Source organism: Manis javanica, chromosome 8 (genome assembly GCF_040802235.1).
Source record: "Manis javanica isolate MJ-LG chromosome 8, MJ_LKY, whole genome shotgun sequence".
Lineage (NCBI taxonomy): Eukaryota > Metazoa > Chordata > Mammalia > Pholidota > Manidae > Manis > Manis javanica.
The window spans coordinates 59,687,974-59,708,478 of record NC_133163.1 but is presented as its reverse complement, the minus strand read 5'-3'; the positions used below and the strand labels follow the sequence as shown (position 1 = coordinate 59,708,478).

The following is a 20,505-nucleotide window of genomic DNA, read 5'->3' as shown; positions in this document are numbered from 1 at the left end:
TTTTCTGTGCTCTTTTGAGGAGTGCTCCCATCTAGAGCAGTACCTCTAAGATACCTTGTAGAGGTGGTTTGTGGGAGGCAAATTCCCTCAACTTTTGCTTGTCTGGGAATTGTTTAATCCCTCCTTCATATTTAAATGATAATCGTGCTGGATACAGTATTCTTGGTTCAAGGCCCTTGTTTCATTGCATTAAATATATCATGCCATTCTCTTTTGGCCTGTAAGCTTTCTCAACTGTAAGGTTCAGAAGTCTGATGATAGTCTGATGGGTTTTCCTTTGTAGGTGACCTTTTTTTTCTCTCTGGCTGCCTTTAATACTCTGTCCTTATCTTTGATCTTTGCCATTTTAATTATTATGTGTCTTGGTGTTGCCCTCCTTGGGTCCCTTCTCATGGGAATTCTGTGTGCTTCTGTGATCTGAGAGGCCATTTCCTCCTCCTGTTTGGGGAAATTTTCAGAAATTATTTCTTCAAAGACACTTTCTATCCCTTTTTCTCTCTCTTCTTCTTCTGGTTCTCCTATAATGCGAATATTGTTCCATTTTGATTTGTCACACAGTTCTCTTAATATTCTTTCATTCCTGGAGATCCTTTTATCTCTCTCTGCGTAAGCTTCTCTGCATTCCTGTTCTCTGATTTCTAGTCCATTAATGGTCTCTTGCATCTCATCCTTTCTGCTTTGAAGTCCTTCCAGAGATTGTTTTATTTCTGTATTCTCCCTCCTTAGTTCTTGCATATTACTCTGCAAGTCCATCAGCATGGTTATGACTTTTGTTTTGAATTCTTTTTCAGAAAGATTGGTTAAATCTATCTCCCCAGATTCCTTTTCAGGGGAGGATGTGGAGGATGTCTGTGTTAGTCTCGTCTGGATCAAATTTTTCTGCCTTTTCATGTTGATAGATGCTGTGGTATGCTATTGACTCATCTGTCACCTGGGAGAGTCAAGACTCTTTCCACTTGCTCCTGGCCTTTCTTTACTGGGACAATCGCAACCCCTAGCGGCTTGTGTTGGGCAGTTGTGCATAGGCTGGGTCTCTGTTTCTTGCCCGGCCACTCTGGAGGAAGCTCCCTTACTGTGGGCGTGGTCAGCCTCAGGCCTCTGCCCTGCTATGATGGGGCCGTGCCAGAGGGGGAACGGGCGGGGGGCTATTTTTCACTGTGAGGGGTCTCAGAGCTGCGCTCCTGCCCAGGGAGTTAGGGTGCCCGGGGTTCTCCAGGATTCCCAGCGGCTGAGCTAAGTGTCCCGGGACGCTTCTGTTCAGCTGTGGGGTCCCTGTCCCTTTAAGACTTTCAAAAAGCACTCGCTTTTCTTGTCCCAGGCGCACTGGCTGCAGGGACCTGCTCACAGGTTTTACTGTCCCATTTCGCTAGTTTCCCATACTCCTTGCACTGTGTGTCTGCACTCCCAGAGCGGATGGCTAGGGCTGGGTGTTTAGCAGTCCTGGGCTCCCTCTCCCTCCCCGCTCTGACTCCTCTCCTCCTGCTGGGAGCTGGGGTAAGGGACGCTCGGGTCCCGCCAGGCCGGGGCTTGTATCTTACCCCCTTCGTGAGGCGTGGGTTCTTGCGGGTGTGGATGTAGTCTGGCTGTTGTCCTGTATCTTCTGGTCTCTCTTTTAGGAATAGTTGTTATTTGTTGTATTTTCAAAAATATATATGTTTTTGGAAGGAGATTCCCACTATCCTATTCACTCCGCCATCTTGGCTTCACCCCTCTAAAGCATGTACTTTTAAGGGGAAAAAATTTATATTTAAAATCACCTTCTGATTCAGTGGTCATACATGTCTTTTACATAGTTAAATTATTGTATAGAGTTTTTTAGCTCATATTTCATATATATACTTCTGTACGATAATGTGGTTCATATGATTTCCATTGTATTAATGTCTTATAATTTATTTTGATCCTCTCATTATTGACTATTTGGGTTCTTCCTTGTATTTTATGACCATGACTGAATTATAAACATTTATAATAATTTCTTTTTTATTAATTTTTCAGGATATTTCTAGAATAGAAATATTGGATCAAGGTTTTATAAGCCTTTGGTATATTCTGCCAGATTGCTTTCCAGAAGAAAAGAACCAGTTTATAATTCTATAAAAGTCAATTAAGAATGCAATGGATTCTTAAATTTATTTCTGTTCCCTGTAACTACTTTAACTTGAACCAACAGGAAAATATCATTTTGTAGGGTAAAAACATTTGCTCATCAACAATTCCATAGGTTCAATCTAACATTTTATAATTTGTGTTTGTTTTCAAATTGAGTGAATTTATAGTAGTACTTCAAAGTAAAAGTAATTTACATTTCTTTCAAATCAGTGAAACAATATTTACATTTCTTTTGTACTCATATTTACATATATATTTCTTTCAATCAGTGAAGCAGTATTTTTCCCATGCATTACTGTATTAGCAATACCTTCAATAGATAACTTTGTTCCTATTCTTAGGCTGCTTGTTCCTTGGAATCTAGATACTGAAATTTTAAGTTCTTTATTAGTTCTTTCTGTCCATTAGTGACCTTTCATCAGTATTATCTAACCTGTTTTCCTTCTCTTCCTTTAATTTTATTTTTTTCAAAAATTTGTAAAGTTTTTTGGATTTTTTTAAATTTCTAAAGTTAGACACTTAAGAGGGCGGTAAGTTTGGTTTTTCCTGTTAATTAGTGAAAACATATTATCAGAAAGTAGCTATATTTGCCAGAGGAACCATTAAAGAAAGCATTTATGAACCATTGGTAACTGATTTACTATGTTTTAGCCTGACTGATCCTTTGAGTCTTATTATGAGCAATCTGTATCTTAAATCAATGTGTTCAGTTTCTCTATCCAAGTAACCACACCATTAGAATTCTAGTATTGAAATTATCAGTGTTTAAAAGTCAAAACCCATGTCACAGGAAGTTTGCTTATCAAAAACTAGTAAAAGGAAAAAGGACTTTTTTTTTCTTTATTTGGAATTGTCTAATATTGTTTTGAGAAAAAACAGCCTTATTTTATCATCCAAATGTGAAGCTTTTAAGGAAGGTTTTCAGTTATTTGGTTTTGGATCTTCCTTTTATTTTTAATATTGTCACAGTGTGTTCATTGACTTTGAGAAAAGGAACTTTTCAGTACAGATACATCTTATTAGACAATCAGTAGAGGTTTAAATACCTTCTAGTGTAGAGGCCATTTGAATACCTGTAAATGTATCCCTGCAAATTTGAGTCAAATGTAAATGTATAATAGCCTTCTTAATGTAGAAGAGAATTCTGCTCACTATATATGGAATAAGCTTGAATAGGTACCATTTTATTTACAAAAGTCCTACTGATTTGGGATTACTTGGTGAGCTAACAGTGTGTTGCATAAATTGCTATATAAAGTTTGTTCTAACGCAATTCCCCCAAAGTGATGTGTTGCTCAGAATGAACTCAGACATATACTGCTGGTAGAAATATAATTTGATGTAATCATTCTGGGGTACAATTTAGTGATTATACAGAAACTTTTATGAACATACAACCCTTTAACTCCACCATTTCATTGCTAAGCGTTTAGCCCAAGAAGTCAGTCAGAGATGCTCTACAACTTATGTTCAAGGATATCTATCACACTATTTTTTTATATAATAGTAACAAATTTAATACCTAAGTGCTCAAAAATAGGAAATTGGTTAAGTAAATTATGGTGCACTCAAAATGGAGTATTCATTTCACAAATATTTTCATTAAGCTTCTATTGTGTTCCAACTCTAGACTGAGTTCTGGGGGTATAGTATCTGTCCTTATGCTCTCACAGATTTTGGGGAAACAGAATAAGCCAGTAGGACAAGAAAGTATGGTAGTGCTTTGTTAAAAAAGTATTTATATAAGTGCCTGTTGAGACTTAAAGCATTCCCTTGTTAATCCCATTTTACAACATGGGAGATGTTTATTATATATTGCAAGTAAAAAAAATGGCAACAAAATGTTTTTACCACATTAATGTTATTAAATGATGGAAATTTATATTTCTTAAGTATATGTAAATAGGAAAAGGATGAATACATTAAAAATTAGCAGAACTTTTAGCTGGATGGTGGGATCACAGGTTTTGTTTTCCTTTTGTACTTGTATTGAGTATATATTCCTTTTCTAATTGAAAAGAAAAACCAATTTTAGAAGGGGATGGGGATAAACTTAACTTGCCATGGTATTTATAGAAGTATCAAAACATTATTTCATCTAGAGTATAGTATCTTTGTATAGATCCAGGGCAAAGTTGTAAAATTATAAAACGATTTGTATATATATCTATAGAAGGCAAAGAAAAAATTGTATCTTAATTTTTACAAGGATTTGTACACATGTAAATTTAGTTCTACTTATGAATTAGGACTTCAGTTGTAGTTAAGAATCTCTGAGACGGGTAAGATTCCTCAAGGGAGGAACAACCTAAGACAGGCACAGTCACAGGGGGGCCATCAGGTGAGAAATTGGGGATCAACAGAGGTGAGGCTTAGAACCTCACCCCCCCTGTTTTGAGAGAAATCTTCTGCATCCGTGGATGTTTTGTTGCCCTTGTCTAGTTTGGATTAATACTTAGTCCATAGGCACACACCTGATCATCTACATTTGCCCTCTTACAGCACTAAACTATGTTTTCTACCTTTATCTTGCATCTACCTACCACTTCAGTATTTTATTAAAAATAATAATAATAATAATAATAATAATAATAATAATAATAATAATAAGGGAGAAATGTGGGATTCACATATAAATCAAGTATAAAAATCAAATGAATATTCATATTTGACCTGATTGTTTATAGTTCATAATGCATGATCAAAACTGAAAGTTTCTGTGATGACTGCCCTTGCACTGTTCACCATGTAAGAACTTATTCACTATGTAAGAATTTGTTCACCATGTAAGAACTTGTTCGTTATGCTTTAGAACATTGGAGACTGTTGAGAATTAGGCTTGGGGTTAATTAATGATTGTGCATTGAGTATTGAGTCCCCTATACAGAATTTTATTGTTGTTAACAACCATTTGATCAATAAATATGAGAGATGCCCTCTCAAAAAAAAAAAGAATCTCTGAAACAAACTCTTTGGGAGTAAGAATATTTTCAAATTTCAAGTGTCTAATGTTCTATGTCTATAGTAAGAAGATAGAAAAGATAATCACCTGGCTGTCTAGAAGACCCTTTCTTATCTATATACAAAGATAATGCAGTTAAATGTTCTATGACTTTATTCATAGCAAATAACCATATACAATGTTGGACATTTAAAAAAATAAGTTGAACTTAATGGTACAGTATTGCCTACTTCTTACTTTTTAAAATTCTATTTAGGGAAGATGGTTTTATGCTCTACTGGCTTGTCTTGAAAAACCTTTGTTACCTGAGGCACATTCACTGATCCGACAGCTTGCAAGAAGGTGCTCTGAAGTGAGGCTGTTAGTGGTAAGTTACAGCTTATTATTTCAAATTGAAAGATTGAAAGCACTCTACCAATTTATGTGGTGAAAAAGAAGGATTCCATTGAAATAGGAAAATGTGGAATCTTTTATTAGTCAGTGTTAGGTTTGGCCACATAAAAGACCAAAATAACAGTAGCTTAAATGAAATGGAATTGTTTTTCTCAGATAAAGGAAGTCTGCAGGTGATCTAAGATGGCAGTAAACCAAGCCTTTGAGTTCTGCCACATGTGGCTTCCATCCTCAACCTCACCTCATGATCCAAGACAGCTTCTGGAGCTTTGGCCATTACATTTCATTAGGTAGGAAGCTGAAAAACAGAGAAGATGGTCATACGTTTTAAAGAGCTTTCCCAGAGGGTTCACAAGCACCTTGGCTATATAGTTCATTGGCAAGAATTTAGTCACATGGCCATAAGGAACTATGGGAAATGTTTACTTTTATCTGGGTGGCACTGTGCTTAACTAAAAATGAGTTTCATTTGTTAAATAGTAAAGGGAGACAAGAAGCCAGTGTGGTCAACTGAAAGTCTCTGGCATGTTGATTATTTTGCATTTACCAATCAGACCCTTCCTCTAACTCATGCCTGCAACATTATAATATAAACTAATTTGATGCCAGATTAAACCCATTTCTGATTTTTTTCTTTCACCTTTCCTTTCCCCTTCACACAATACACTTTTGTTCTCCATTAACTACTCCAAAATATTTTCACTAAACATCCATGATATGGTCCAAACTAACTTAAAAGGGCTGTACTCGAAGCAAAATGTACTTAACTACTCAGAAATTGTTTTCCATGCTTTCTTCTTAGACTTTATTCCCCCTCCAGAAGTGCCTTTTCACTCTCTTCCAATCTGCATCTAAATGCCATTTTCTTTTCACAATCTGGCTCATGTTCCAGTACTTTCTATATTCTCCCTGATCCTAACTACTGAAAAGGAATCTCCATCATCTGTTTTCCCAGTATACTTCATATCTTTTTTATGGCACTTAACACATTTTTTCTTTGACTAAAACTAATAGGGATATTTCAACTTCTCTACTATTAGCAGATAATATGCTTATTCAGCTTTGTCCCATATGGTGCTTGGCACATAGAGAAGTTGAATATACTAACATGGAATTGTGTCCCAAGTTTGAATTAATATATAATATGTCCATTATAACATTACTCAATAGGTTATTGTGATGATTTCTTGAAGTATAAAAATAAATTTCATTCTCTGTAAGACTCCTTTCCATGTGTCTTAGGTCTGTCATTTAAACACACATTTAAAGTGACCTTTATAAGCAATGTAGTTCAGGAACTACCTCCCCATAATGGAGAACCCTGATCTGGAATATATCCTGGTATGTCTTATCCTAGAAGCCAGGATTTCACTCCTTGTCAGTTGTAAGTTCTTCAAACTATTTTCATATAATTTTTTTTCACTGTGGCCCAGTTACAGCATAGGCTTTTTGTGCTCCTCTACTTGGAGCAAGGAAAACTATCTCTCCCAAGTTATCCTTCTTGGAGCCCCCAACTCTTATTTCTTTTCCCTGTTCAGGACCTTTCTTTAAAAGATGACCTTAGGTGTTTCTCAAAGGATCATTAACTTGACAGTTCCCTCCTTTTTCTTTGAAATTTTCTATTCCCATGTGATTATTACTATCATCCAGTAACAGTTTCGTGATTTGCATCTTAAAAGGAAATTTTGTTGCAAAAATATTAGGGAAGAACAGACTACATTTTAAACTTTTTTTCTTTCTTTTCTTTTAGGACAGCAAAGATGATGAGAGGGTTCCTGCTTTGAATTTATTAATCTGCTTGGTTAGCAGGTAAGTAATCCTTGTCTTCTTGCTTCATAATAGTATTATTAATGGTGGTAGAGAGGAAACTAAGGTATAAGGAAACAATGTTAATGTACATCACAATTATGTTACAGTGAAGATTTATAGAGTAAATCCCTACAAATAAGTTAATGGACATCCATGTGCTTTTAATACTGAGATGTTTATTGACAGTTTGCCTTCCAGAAAGCTCATACAATTCTGTGTTCCCACTAATGTGTCAATGAGAGTACCCACCTCTTTGAATAGTGAGCACTTTCAGTTGGTACAAATATTTCCATTCAGATAATAAGATACAAATTATTTTTGTTTGCATTTGTTTGATTACCAGTGAGGGTAGAACATGTTTCATTTTTTCTTCCCTTTTTAAAAAATATTTTTTATTATTTTTATTTTGTTATATTAATATACAGTCACATGAGCAAAACTGTGGTTACTAGATTCCCCCCATTATCAAGTCCCCCTCACATACCCCATTACAGTCACTGTCCATCAGCGTAGTAAGATGCTATAGAATCACTACTTGTCTTCTCTGTGCTATACTGCCCTCCCCGTGCCCCCACCTATGTTATGTGTGCTAATCGTAATGCCCCTTATTCCCCTTCTCCCTCCCTTCCCACCCACCCTCCCCAGTCCCTTTCCCTTTGGTAACTGTTGGTCCATTCTTGGGTTCTGTGAGTCTGCTGCTGTTTTGTCCCTTCAGTTTTTGCTTTGTTTTTATGCTTCATGGATGAGTGAAATCATGTGATACTTCTCTTTCTCTACCTGGCTTATTTCACTTAGCATAATACCCTCTAGCTTCATCCATGTTGTTGCAGATTAGGATTTGTTTTCTTCTTATGGCTGAATAATATTCCATTGTGTAAATGTACCACATCTTCTTTATCCATTCATCTCCTGATGGACACTTACGTTGCTTCCATTTTTTGACTATTGTAAATAGTGCTGTGATAAACATAGGGGTGCATATGTCTTTTTGAAACTGGGATCCTGCATTCTTTGGGTAAATTCCTGGAAGTGGAATTCCTGGGTCTAATGGTATTTCTATTTTGAGTTTTTTGAGGAACCTCCATACTGCTTTCCACAATGATTGAACTAGTTTACATTCCCACCAGCAGTGTAGGAGGGTTCCCCTTTCTCTGCATCCTCGCCAACATTTGTTGTTCCTAGTCTTTTCTGTGTTGGCCATCCTAACTGGTGTGAGGTGATATCTCATTGTGGTTTTAATTTGCATTTCCCTGTTAATTAGCGATGTGGAGCATCTTTTCATGTGCCTGTTGGGCATCTGAATTTCTTTGGAGAAGTGTCTTTTCATATCCTCCACCCATTTTTTAATAGGGTTATTTGCTTTTTGAGTGTGGAGGTGTGTGAGTTCTTTATGTATTTTGGATGTTAACACCTTGTTGGATATGTCATTTACAAATATATTCTCCTATAATGTAGAATGCCTTTTTGTCCTTTGCTGTACAGAAACTTTTTAGCGTGATATAGACTCATTTGTTCATTTTTGCTTTTGTTTCCCTTGCCCAAGGAGATGTGTTCATGAAGAAGTTAGTCATGTTTATATTCAAGAGATTTTTGCCTATATTTTCTTCTAAGAGTTTTATGGTTTCATGACTTACATTCAGGTCTTTGACCCACTTTGAGTTTACTTTGTATATGGGGTTAAACAATAATCCAGTTTCATTCTCTTGCATGTAGATGTCCACTTTTGCCAACACCAGTTGTTGAAGAGGCTGTCATTTCCCCATTGTATATCCATGGCTCCTTTATCATGTATTTATTGACCATATATGCTTGGGTTTACAGCTGGGCTCTCTAGTCTATTCCATTGGTCTATGGGTCTGTTCTTTTGCCAGTACCAAATTGTCTTGATTACTGTGGCTCTGGAGTAGAGCTTGAAGTCAGGAAGCATAATTCCCCTGCTTTATTCTTCCTTCAGGATTGCTTTGGCTATTCAGCGACTTTTGTGGTTCCATATGAGTTTTAGAACTATTTACTCTAGTTTGTTAAAGAATTCTGTCGGTATTTTGATAGGGATTGCATCCTATCAAATCTGTAGGATGTGATACTTCTCTTTCTCTACCTGGCTTATTTCACTTAGCATAATACCCTCTGTAAATTGCTTTAGGTAGGATGGCCTTTTTGACTGTTAGTTCTTCCTATCCATGAGCACAGGATGTGTTTCCATTTACTGGTATCTTCTTTAATTTCTCTCATGAGTGTCTTGGAATTACATGTTTCATTTTAATACAGTTGCCTGTGTCTTGTTCATTTTCAGTTTGGGCACATTATTATTTAGTATGTGTTTGATTTCATTTCTTAAACTGAAGTTCTACCTGGATATTTCAAAACTTTTTCTTATGCTTGTATCTGAGTGTGTGGATATATAGTTACAAATATCACACACATTTATTTTAGGTCTCTTTCTGGACTTGATATTTTGTTCATTGGTCATTGTTTTCATTTAAATGCTAATACCTTTTTAAAGCTTTATAAGATATTTAATATTGGGAAGGTAAGTGATTTTTGTATCCACTTTTCCCTCCCCAAGCAGGACTTTTTTAGAGTACTCACATGTTCAACATACAGTTTCTTGGTCTGTAGTAATTAAGCTGTGCCAGTAATTAACCCTTACTGGGCATTTTGTATTTTAATTCTTTATAGAAATTTACTTAATCCTTAGAGGGTAGGTTTTATTAGTTCACAAATGAGGAAGCCATGGCAGAGAGAAGTTAAATAACTTCCCTGTCATCACAAAGCTAGTCAATGGCAGGGCTAGGATCCAGCTTTACTGCAGAGCTAAGCTCTTACCTATGCTGATCATAGAGTTAATTCCTGCCTCATCTTTTGGTAGTAAGGATTCAATGAGAGAATGCCATAGGTAACATATATACTGTGTCTCAAGTCCTTTCAACTCAGGGTTTTTTCCTCTTACAGATGAGGTCACTGATTCAGGCAAATTAAGTAATAAAGGTTTCATAAGCTAGAATTTCCTGGAACCAGAGACTTAAACATATCATCTAACTGGTAATCTACTGATAATTTATAATACTAGGCACTTAGAAGAAATAGCCAAGTGTTCTGGTCGTGATTTTTTTTCCCCTCAAAAGTTAGGCAAAAAAGGAAAAGTTCTAAGCTAGAAAAGTGTGAAACTACAGGCTTCATTTAGGGAAATTTATAGATGATTCTAACAAGTTTGAAGAAAGATAACAGAGGCCCAAATTCTCTTTGCAGTAGCTGCTTCAATGTAAATACCAGGTATTTGTTTAAGTATCTTATATTTTTTGTTGGTGTTGTTTTGGCAGCATTAAGGCACTAACCGCGAACCCATAGAAAATACCTATTCATGGGATCCAATAGCTGTGTGTTAGCACCCTAATGACATTACCAGTGATAATTATTTTTTTAAGGTTTCTTACTATGGAGATTTTCAATTACATACAAATGTAGTAGAATAAACCCCCCAGACCAATCCATTGCCCAGGTTCAACAACTATTAACTCTGTACTAGGATGTTTCATATATCCCATCTTTTTTGTTAATATGCTTTAAACAAGTCTCAGACACATTTATTCCATGTTAGTATGTCTAACTGATCAGGACTTTTCAAAAACATGATTGTAACATTGGTATCATGCCTAATAAGTTTAATAATAACTGTAGTGTCATCTGATGTCCAATCAGTGTTTCATGTTTTCCCCAATTATCCCCAAAATGTCTTTTTATGTTTGAATTATTCAAATTGAGATCCACGTAAGATGTACTTACTGCATTTGTTTGCTATGTCTCTTAAATATCCCCATCCATTCTCTGGGTTTTTTTCTTTGCCATTTATTTGTTGAAGAAATTGAGTCCTTTGACTTGTAAAATTTCCCACATTTTGGTTTTAACAGGTGTATCTTCCTGGTAGTATTTCATGTGTTCATCTATCTCCCATATTTTCTGTAAACTGATAGGTAAATATAGAGGCTTGATTATATACAGAGTTTATTCATTAAGACTCCATGGATGCTGTTATGTCACATCAGGAGGCACATAATGTCTGGTTGTCTCACTTAGTTGGTAAAGTTGAACACTGCATTCAGGTAAAGAGACACTGCAGTCATTGACTTAGATGCTCAAATCATGCCATTTGTGGCCAGTGGGAACCCTTTGAGTCAATGCTTATGCTTTTGGTTATATAATAGCTTTCTTCTTTCTGGTATGCTGACATGATTCAGATGTATCTTGGTCATTGAATATTTCTGGCTCCAGATCTGGAATCAGTCTTTTCCCCCAGGAGTGATAGTTCTTCTTTTAAAGCAGAAAATGGTACTTGGAGTCCTCAGTTTGGACATTAGGAAAGCTAGTTGTTATTAGGTCAGCATTGCATTTAGGCCTTTTCAGTGAACAGCCAAGTATGTATTTTTTAGAAAGAGGAAAATAAAATGAGTTCAAATTGGTATTCCAGCTCCAATTTAAGATTATATGATTTTTTCTTCAATGATTTATTTCTTCTCTCCTAACAATATTGTTTCTAACAATATTAATAATAATTGACTTTATTCTACAATATGCATATTACAGTTTCAGAATAACAATACAGCAATATTATCGATAGTAAAACCACTTAACTAGCAACTATTGAAGTCAGTTTAAGAATTCTTGTCTTGTTCACACCTATCTTGAGCATTTGAGTATAGAGTCCTTGCACAAAGACGGACTCGGCCTGTGCAAGGACAGCACAGAGAAGGTGGGCTCTGGCCTCGTTTCTTCTTTTCTCTCTGTACATACCTGAACAGCTGTACAGGACCTCTGGAATGCTCTGGAAACATTTCTGCTCCTTTAACTTTCAAAAGACACTGGCCAGCATTCCCCAGCATGTCTACATAAGTGTATTATCTAAAACCACGAGAGATACTACTCCATGTGATTTAAATATATCCCCCAAACTCTTTCAACCAACATTGTAAGTCACTATTGGGAACCAATAGATATCAACGTGGTTTAAAGTTAATAATAACATAGCTGTTAATATGTTTTCCTTAGAAATGCTTCAGATGGCTGACAGGACAAAGTGGGGGTCTCTAGTTCATTAACCAAATTCACAATTTTGCTTCTATGTCTGCTTCAAGACAGCTTTGAAGAGTTTGATCCACATCACTGCAACTTGGTACAGCACAAAACACACCATGAAACAGGTTGATTTGCTGCACTAGTTAGACATCAAATGCTCGCTAATGAATTCTTCTAGAATTTTAAATCAGTTTCAGTAAAACTATAAAGAAGTTTTAGAAAACATGACTTAAATGCTGTTTATACAGTCACTAGTTATTCATGACAACCAATAAAAATCTCCCACAAAAAAAAAAAGTTCTTTACAGTTCTTTTTATCTCTGGCATATCTCACAAGACACATATATCAGAACATCATTTAAGGTCTCTTGGAATTGTTCTCCTCTGTGCGGTTATGCCACCAGCTTGATATATGAAAAGATTCATTTGGGGAAGTTTGAGTAGTGATTTTCCTTTTTCCTTTATCTTGTTTTACAATTGCATAAAATATTTATATTATACCAAAGTTAAATATAATTCAACATACATTTGGACTATTATAGAATCCGCCTTCATCCTTTCTCCCTTCTGTAGCTATCCCTTTTTATTAAGGATTTTTGACTTATCCTTCCATTCATTGCTTCTTTTAAAAAGTATAAGCAAATATGTATGCCTGCATTCCTACACTTGCTCACAAAAAGCAGCTTATTAAACATGCTGTTCTATATCCGTTTTTTTTTTCTCCACTTAATAGATCCTGGAAACCACACTGTAGCAGTGTAAATATTTCCCTCATTCCTTTTTTGTAAAAGCTTTGGTCTTTCCCTGTTTAGATTCACCATGGTTTTTTTCAGCCAGTGCCCTTGTTTATGGATGTTTGAGCTGTTTGTGGTCTTTTGCTATTACAAGGAGTGCTGCAGTTAACATTTTTAAGCATACATTAAATTCTCTTTCTTTTGACTAGGTATTTTGACCAACGTGATTTAGCTGATGAGCCATCTTGATGCAGCCGGTCTCAGGGACAGAAGATACTGGTGATGAAGGCAGCCTGAGTCTGAGGAAGTGCACAAGTGCAGAGTGTGTCCCTCTTCAACACTGTGAAGGGTCTTCATCCTAACCTGTGCCCAAGCTGATACTCAGAAGATAGATTGTGTTGATTTGAGTATCTGAAGTATCTTTGAAAAATCCCACCAGTATTTGTTGAACAGTTTAAACAGTTTTCTCCACATGCTTTTCAAACAAATTGAGTGCCATTTATTGGTAAAGCATCCTACACAGAAACTGTGTGATGAAGTGTTACAGAGGGGCTTGGTGCTGTTTCATTGTTTATTTACATATATATACAATTTTATTAACAATATATTTTGGTTACTAAAATTTTCTTTAACTCTTGAACAAAACAAAAGACAAATGGATAAATGCCCTTAGTATTAGAATTAAGATAATGTAGATTAAATGGCAGTGCCTTTGTAGTCAGCAACAAAATCAAATGTCTTTCCTTTGAGCTCACTACTTTTATGCACAAAGAAAACTTTTTCCTTACAAATCATTTTTAGTAACACCCTAATAGGTAACAGTTTTAATTTTTTTGCTGAACCTTTTGTTCATATCACTTAGGATTAATCTACTTCTGTGTCGGGTAGTTATATTTTCTACTTTAACAGAAGATCCGAATAGTGGTGGTTTTTCAAATAGGGGTTCATTTTTCTTACAGAACAAAAAGTCTAATGATGCTGGATACTGGCATTGGTTCTATGACTTCACAATACCGTCTTTTTAAGAGTCTCTTGGCCTTTCCCTCATGGTAACAAGATGGCCACTAAAGCATAAGGCAATGTATCTGTATTAAATTCAGGAAAAAGGGAGATGAAGACAGAGCCTTCCATATGTGATTCTTTCTAACGAAAGCAAAACCTTCCTCATAAATCTATAGCAGATTTGAGTTCTGTGGGACACAAGTGTATATAACACGATCACTTCTAACTACAAGGAAGATGGGGAAGTGAAATTGGCCCTTCCAGTCCTTCTAATGAGAGGTAGAAAAGGAAAAGGGAATTAGAAATAACTGGATCAAGCAACCAATAGTTTTGCCACCAGTTACAAAGAGAGTAGATGGTAATTACATATTTTGAATCTTTTCTGCTGATTTTTAAATTATAGCCTAATAGTCCAAGTTGTATTTTGCTATAGTTTAAACATGCTATCATTATTAGTTATCTAATCTGTTTTCAGTGTTAATCCAGTATAGGAAATGCTACTATGAATATTTTCAAGGACATAACTTTTTCCTTTGACCAGAAGTTCCCAAGAGTAGGATTGCAAGTCATGAAAGTCTATCAGTTAATATTGCATTTGAAACTTAACTGAAGTTTTAAAAATCAGGTACTTATTTTTGTTTCTAATATAATAATTATGCTGTAAGAAGTTCAGGGCTGATAAAAGCAACTCTACTATATCTTAAATGTCCTGGGCTACATTCAGATTTTTTCTTTCACAATTTTAGTGTGTAATTTTCATTTTTCAGTCATGATATGGTTGCTTTATCTCTTGCCTCATATCCACATTTCAGAAAGGATAAAAAGGCCCCACTCCTTATTGCTGTATCAGAGGGGCAAAACCTTACAAGAAACCCTCAACAACTTATATATCATTTGCTAGAGTTATGACATTTTCTAATTAAAAAGAAAAGCTATAAATTATAAATATTTAGCTGAGCATATTGCCACTTCTCCCAAATATAGAGTTCTGTTGGAAAAGAGGGAAGAGTGGATATTGGGTAGGCAGGCAGCAGTGTCTACTGTGGAGTTTAGATGTCCAAATTGTATCCCAACTAGCTGTTAAAACCTCACATTTTTTGCTTATTTGTTTCTTGGGGAGTTGAGCTTCAGGGGCTGATTTAATGAAGGTAAAGTGTTCATTATTTTAATTTACATTTCTTTCTACAACTAGTGGGTGAGTGTGTAGTTAGGTACACTGCTCAGACAGAAGAATAAAATTTCTGAGGACTAAAAAATATAAAAAGAAGGCAGTTTGACATGTGCAGAAGAGAAGTGGTGTAAGAAATTATTTTAATGCAATTACACTTCTGTTAAGTCTAACAGAATAAGCCAATTAGAGGCTCAACTAAATTAAAAGTTCTACTACTAAGGACAAAGCTACAAAAATGTTTTAGATAATACTGAGAAAGATCACGTGGACCTGTGTCCATACCAAGTTTATATTTTGCTATACATGTTACCAAATTCTCACCAAAGTTCTTTAAAAAAAGTTTCCCAAATAATATGCCCTAGAATAATTGATTTGTGTGAGCTATTAATGTTTCTGGAAAAAATGGTACTGTGATTAAATGCTAATTAAAATTAAGCTGAATATTATTTGAATTTTTCAGAACCTGTAACATTCCATTAATGTGCATTAATCATCCACAAAAGGGGATGGATTTTCAAAATGTATTTGAACACAGTACTCATTTTTCAAAGACAATTTGAAAAACTTGTAGGTTCCATCCAATTACTTATCAACTCTGACTTCAAAATGTGTGCCTATCACAGTTTTTGCAATCAGTTTGATGCTTACCCAGGTCTGGGTTGAACTCCCATCCTTCAGCTATGTTTTTGTGGAACTTGGAAACAATTCACCAGGTAACCTTGGCTCTGGGATTTTGCTTTCCTTTAGTCACTTCATGTTGGGTTCTGCTATGAACTGAGTATTTATGTCCCCCCACAAAATGCTTATGTTCAAACCCTAACCCTCAAGGTGGTAGTATGAGGAGGTGGGCTTTCAAGAATTGATTATTAGTGCCCTTATAAAAGAGACACCAGAGAATTAGCTAGTCCCTTTCCGCCAAGTGAGGACACAGTCAAAAGATACTTGTGAACCAGGAAGCAGAACCTCGTTGGATGTCTTGATCTTAAATTTCAGCCTCCAGAACTGCTGAGAAATAAATTCTTGGTTCTTAGAAGCCACCCAGTGTATAGTACTCTGTTACAGCAGCCCAAACAGACTAAGGTTCTGACAACATCTCGAGTTCTAAATCCCTTTAATGAGGTTTGACTGCTAGGCAGGAGGGATTAAGCTGTTGTTATGGTTAACATAAGCCATTGACTAGACAGCTTATGTATGTTATCCTCATTTGTCATTCATATACAGTACAGTTTTCTACTTTTGAAACATACGTTTGCTCTTTAAATAAGTCTACTATTTATTTGGTGCCCCTGATGACTATAATTAAGATGAAATCCTACGAAAGGATACTGAAAGCTAAGCTTTCTAATTTCGAGGCTTTTGAATCATAATGTTCTGTGTGATACTTTTATTATTTCCATGTATACACAAACAGGCACTGCTATATACATAGTCTCAATGTTTACATCAATCCTATGATTATCCTTTTTAACAGATTTAGCCCATGAACTTCAAAGGGGGAAAAATAACATCTATTTTTACTATCCTCCTGATACTTAATTTCTTTCAATTATGAATATAGGCAATAAAGTGTATTAGTGTTCATCAATACCTGTGACAGCATCACAAGTTACAAATGTTTTCATACCAAATTGTAGTTGCAGATACTTCAAAATACACTGAACTTCAGAATATAGTAATTAAACCTACCTCTAGATCATGTGTGATTGCAGACTCTGTGTATGGTTTCTGGTGTGATCTGGGTGGCCAGCTAACTCTACCCTGAAAGCCTACACCAAACATTGTAGCTGTGTGCTCTCACATTGGTGACTCCAGTATCTGCATTACTTTCCAACATTTTCTATACATCATTGGTCTATATATGTGGAAGGAACTGAGTCACAAGAATACCCCACAGTTTAATGTTCTTAGCCAAGCTAAGTAACAGTTGTAATACTGTCTTACAAAAAAGTAAATTTTAACCTTAAACTTGCCTATATTTTAACATATTGCCTTATTTATTAAGCAATATATATGCATATTTTAAGTATTTTGATAAACAGTACAGTTGTTACCTTTTGTAGCCTTATGTATTTTATGCATTAAAACATAATTGTGTGAAAGGATTCATAAACATAAACAGACTACCAAATAGGAGTTAATGGCCCAAAAATGGTTAAGAAACCCTACACCATGAGGAAATGAGTTTTCAGGGCTGTCCAGTCCCATCGGAAGTATGGGTCCCAAGAGTTTTCCCCTTCAACACTCCAAGAACTACTACAAAGGAGGGACTGTCCAATGGGTAGTTTGGATAAGGCTCAGTACTTTTGATGAGGGTAGAGTAGTCCCTCTGCTAGACCTACAGCTGATGACCCACAGATTTCTCTTTAGGAAAGAAAAAAAAAGGATAGCTTACATTGCTCCTCAGCACAAATGACCTGGCGTACTCCATCTGTACCACTGGTTTGCTACAATAAAACTTTCCTTTGTGGCTCTGGGCATCTTGATACGCAATCCTCTTTCCAGATGACACCTTCCATAATAATTCCTTTCTCCCTACCGCAGGGCCTCTGCTAGGTGATCCTACTGACTTCCTCCTCTAGCTTCAGGGCTGTACCCTGTCGCCCAGCCAATTCCCAGCCAAGGTCACCCTGCAGAACCCTAGGACTCAAAACAAAATGTTTAAAAATCACTGTTTCATCACGTTTTTTAACCCTAAATAGAAATATCTTTATTGTGGGGATGATTATTTAAAAATGCAAATAATATAAAGCTAAAAGTAAAAAATCTCAGATCTGCACAATTTCCAGTTGTTTTTTTTTAGTATAGATAATTTTTTTTTGGTATCATTAATCTACAATTACATGAAGAACATTATGTTTACTAGGCTCCCCCCTTCACCAAGACCCCCGCACATACCCCTTCACAGTCACTGTCCATCTGCATGGTAAGATGCTGTAAAATCACTACTTGTCTTCTCTGTGTTGCACAGCCCTCCCTGTGCCCCCCACCTACTATACATGCTAATCGTAATGCCCTCTTTCTTTTTCCCCACCCTTATCCCTCCCTTCCAACCCATCCTCCCCAGTCCCTTTCCCTTTGGCAACTGTTAGTCCATTCTTGGGTTCTGTGATTCTACTGCTGTTTTGTTCCTTCAGTTTTCCTTTGTTCTTATACTCCACATATGAGTGAAATCATTTGGTACTTGTCTTTCTCTGCCTGGCTTATTTCACTGACCATAATACCTTCTAGCTCCATCCATGTTGTTGCGAATGGTAGGATCTGTTTTTTTCTTATGGCTGAGTAATATTCCATTGTGTATATGTACCACTTTATCCATTCATCTACTGATGGACATTTAGGTTGCTTCCATATCTTGGCTATTGTAAACAGTGCAGCGATAAACATAGGACTGCATCTGTCTTTTCCAACTGCAGTGCTGCATTCTTAGGGTAAATTCCTAGAAGTGGAATTCCTGGGTCAAATGGTATTTCTATTTTGAGCATTCTGAGGAACCTCCATACTGCTTTCCACAATGGTTGAACTAATTTACATTCCCACCAGCAGTGTAGGAGGGTTCCCCTTTCTCCACAACCTCGCCAACATTTCTTGTCTTTTCGATGATGGCGATCCTTACTGGTGTAAGGTGATATCTCATTGTGGTTTTAATTTGCATTTCTCTGATGATTAGCAATGTAGAGCATCTTTTCATGTGCCTCTTGGCCATCTGGATTTCTTCTTTAGAGACCTGTCTACTCAGCTCCTCTGCCCATTTTTTAATTGGATTGTTTGCTTTTTGTTTGTTGAGGCATGTGAGCTCTTTATATATCTTGGATGTCAATCCTTCATTGGATCTGTCATTTATGAACATATTCTCCCATACTGTAGGATACCTTTTTGTTCTATTGATGGTGTCCTTTGCTGTACAGAAGCTTTTTAGCTTGATATAGTCCCACTTGTTCATTTTTGCCTTTGTTTCCCTTGCCCGGGGAGATATGTTCATGAAGAAGTCACTCATGTTTATGACCATGAGATTTTTGCCTATGATTTTTGCTAAGAGCTTTATGGTTTCATGACTTACATTCAGGTCTTTGATCCATTTTGAATTTACTTTTGTGTATGGTGTTAGACAGTGATCCAGTTTCATTCTCTTACTTGTTGCTGTCCAGTTTTGCCAGCACCATCTGTTGAAGAGACTGTCATTTCCCCATTGTATGTCCATGGCTCCTTTATCATATATTAATTGGCCATATATGTTTGGGTTAATGTCTGGAATCTCTAATCTGTTCCACTGGTCTGTGGCTCTGTTCTAGTGCCAGTACCAAATTGTCTTGATTACTGTGGCTTTGTAGTAGAGCTTGAAGTTGGGGAGTGAGATCCCCCCCACTTTATTCTTCCTTCTCAGGATTGCTTTAGCTATTCGGGGTCTTTGGTGTTTCCATATGAATTTTTGAACTATTTGTTCCAGTTCATTGAAGAATGCTGTTGGTAATTTGATAGGGATTGCATCGAATCTGTATATTGCTTTGGGCAGGATGGCCATTTTGACAATATTAATTCTTCCTAGCCAGGAGCATGGGATGAGTTTCCATTTGTTAGTGACCTCTTTAATTTCTCTTGAGAGTGTCTTGTAGTTTTCAGGGTATGGGTCTTTTACTTCCTAGGTATTTTATTCTTTTTGACGTTATTGTGAATGGTATTGTTTTTCTGATATCTCTTTCTATGAGTTCATTGTTAGTGTATAGGAAAGGTACAGATTTCTCTGTGTTAATTGTGTATCCTGCAACTTTGCTGAATTCCGATATTATTTCTAGTAATTTTTCAGTGTAGTCTTGAGGGTTTTTTGCCAGCATGTCCTCTGCAAATAGTGACAGTTTCACTTCTTCTTTACCAATCTTGATTCCTTGTATTTCTTTGTTTTGTCTGATTGCTGTGGCTAGGACCTCCAGTACTATGTTGAATAACAGTGGGGAGAGTGGGCATCCCTGTCTTGTTCCCAATCTCAGAGGAAAAGCTTTCATCTTCTCGCTGTTCAGTATGATGTTGGCTGTGGGTTTATCATATATGGCCTTCACTATGTTGAGGTACTTGCCCTCTATGCCCATTTTGTTGAGAGTTTTTATCATGAATGGATGTTGAATTTTGTCGAATGCTTTTTCAGCATCTATGGAGATGATCATGTGGTTTTTGTCCTTCTTTTTGTTGATGTGGTGGATGATGTTGATGGATTTTCGAATGTTGTACCATCCTTGCATCCCTGGGATGAATCCCATTTG

General features: G+C 36.3%; 1 protein-coding gene across 2 annotated transcripts in view; it reads left to right on the top strand.

The window, feature by feature from the left end:
- Positions 1–17,303, top strand: part of GEMIN2 (gem nuclear organelle associated protein 2) — a 30,882-nt gene extending 13,579 nt beyond the window's left edge. For both annotated transcript variants that reach the window (XM_037025534.2, XM_017654335.3), the window contains 3 exons: positions 5,331–5,441; positions 7,218–7,276; positions 13,290–17,303. In XM_037025534.2, coding sequence (XP_036881429.1) covers positions 5,331–5,441; positions 7,218–7,276; positions 13,290–13,329 — 210 coding nt within the window. In that variant the 3' untranslated portion in view covers positions 13,330–17,303. The remainder of the gene's footprint in view (positions 1–5,330; positions 5,442–7,217; positions 7,277–13,289) is intronic.
- Positions 17,304–20,505: the final 3,202 nt, after the last annotated feature.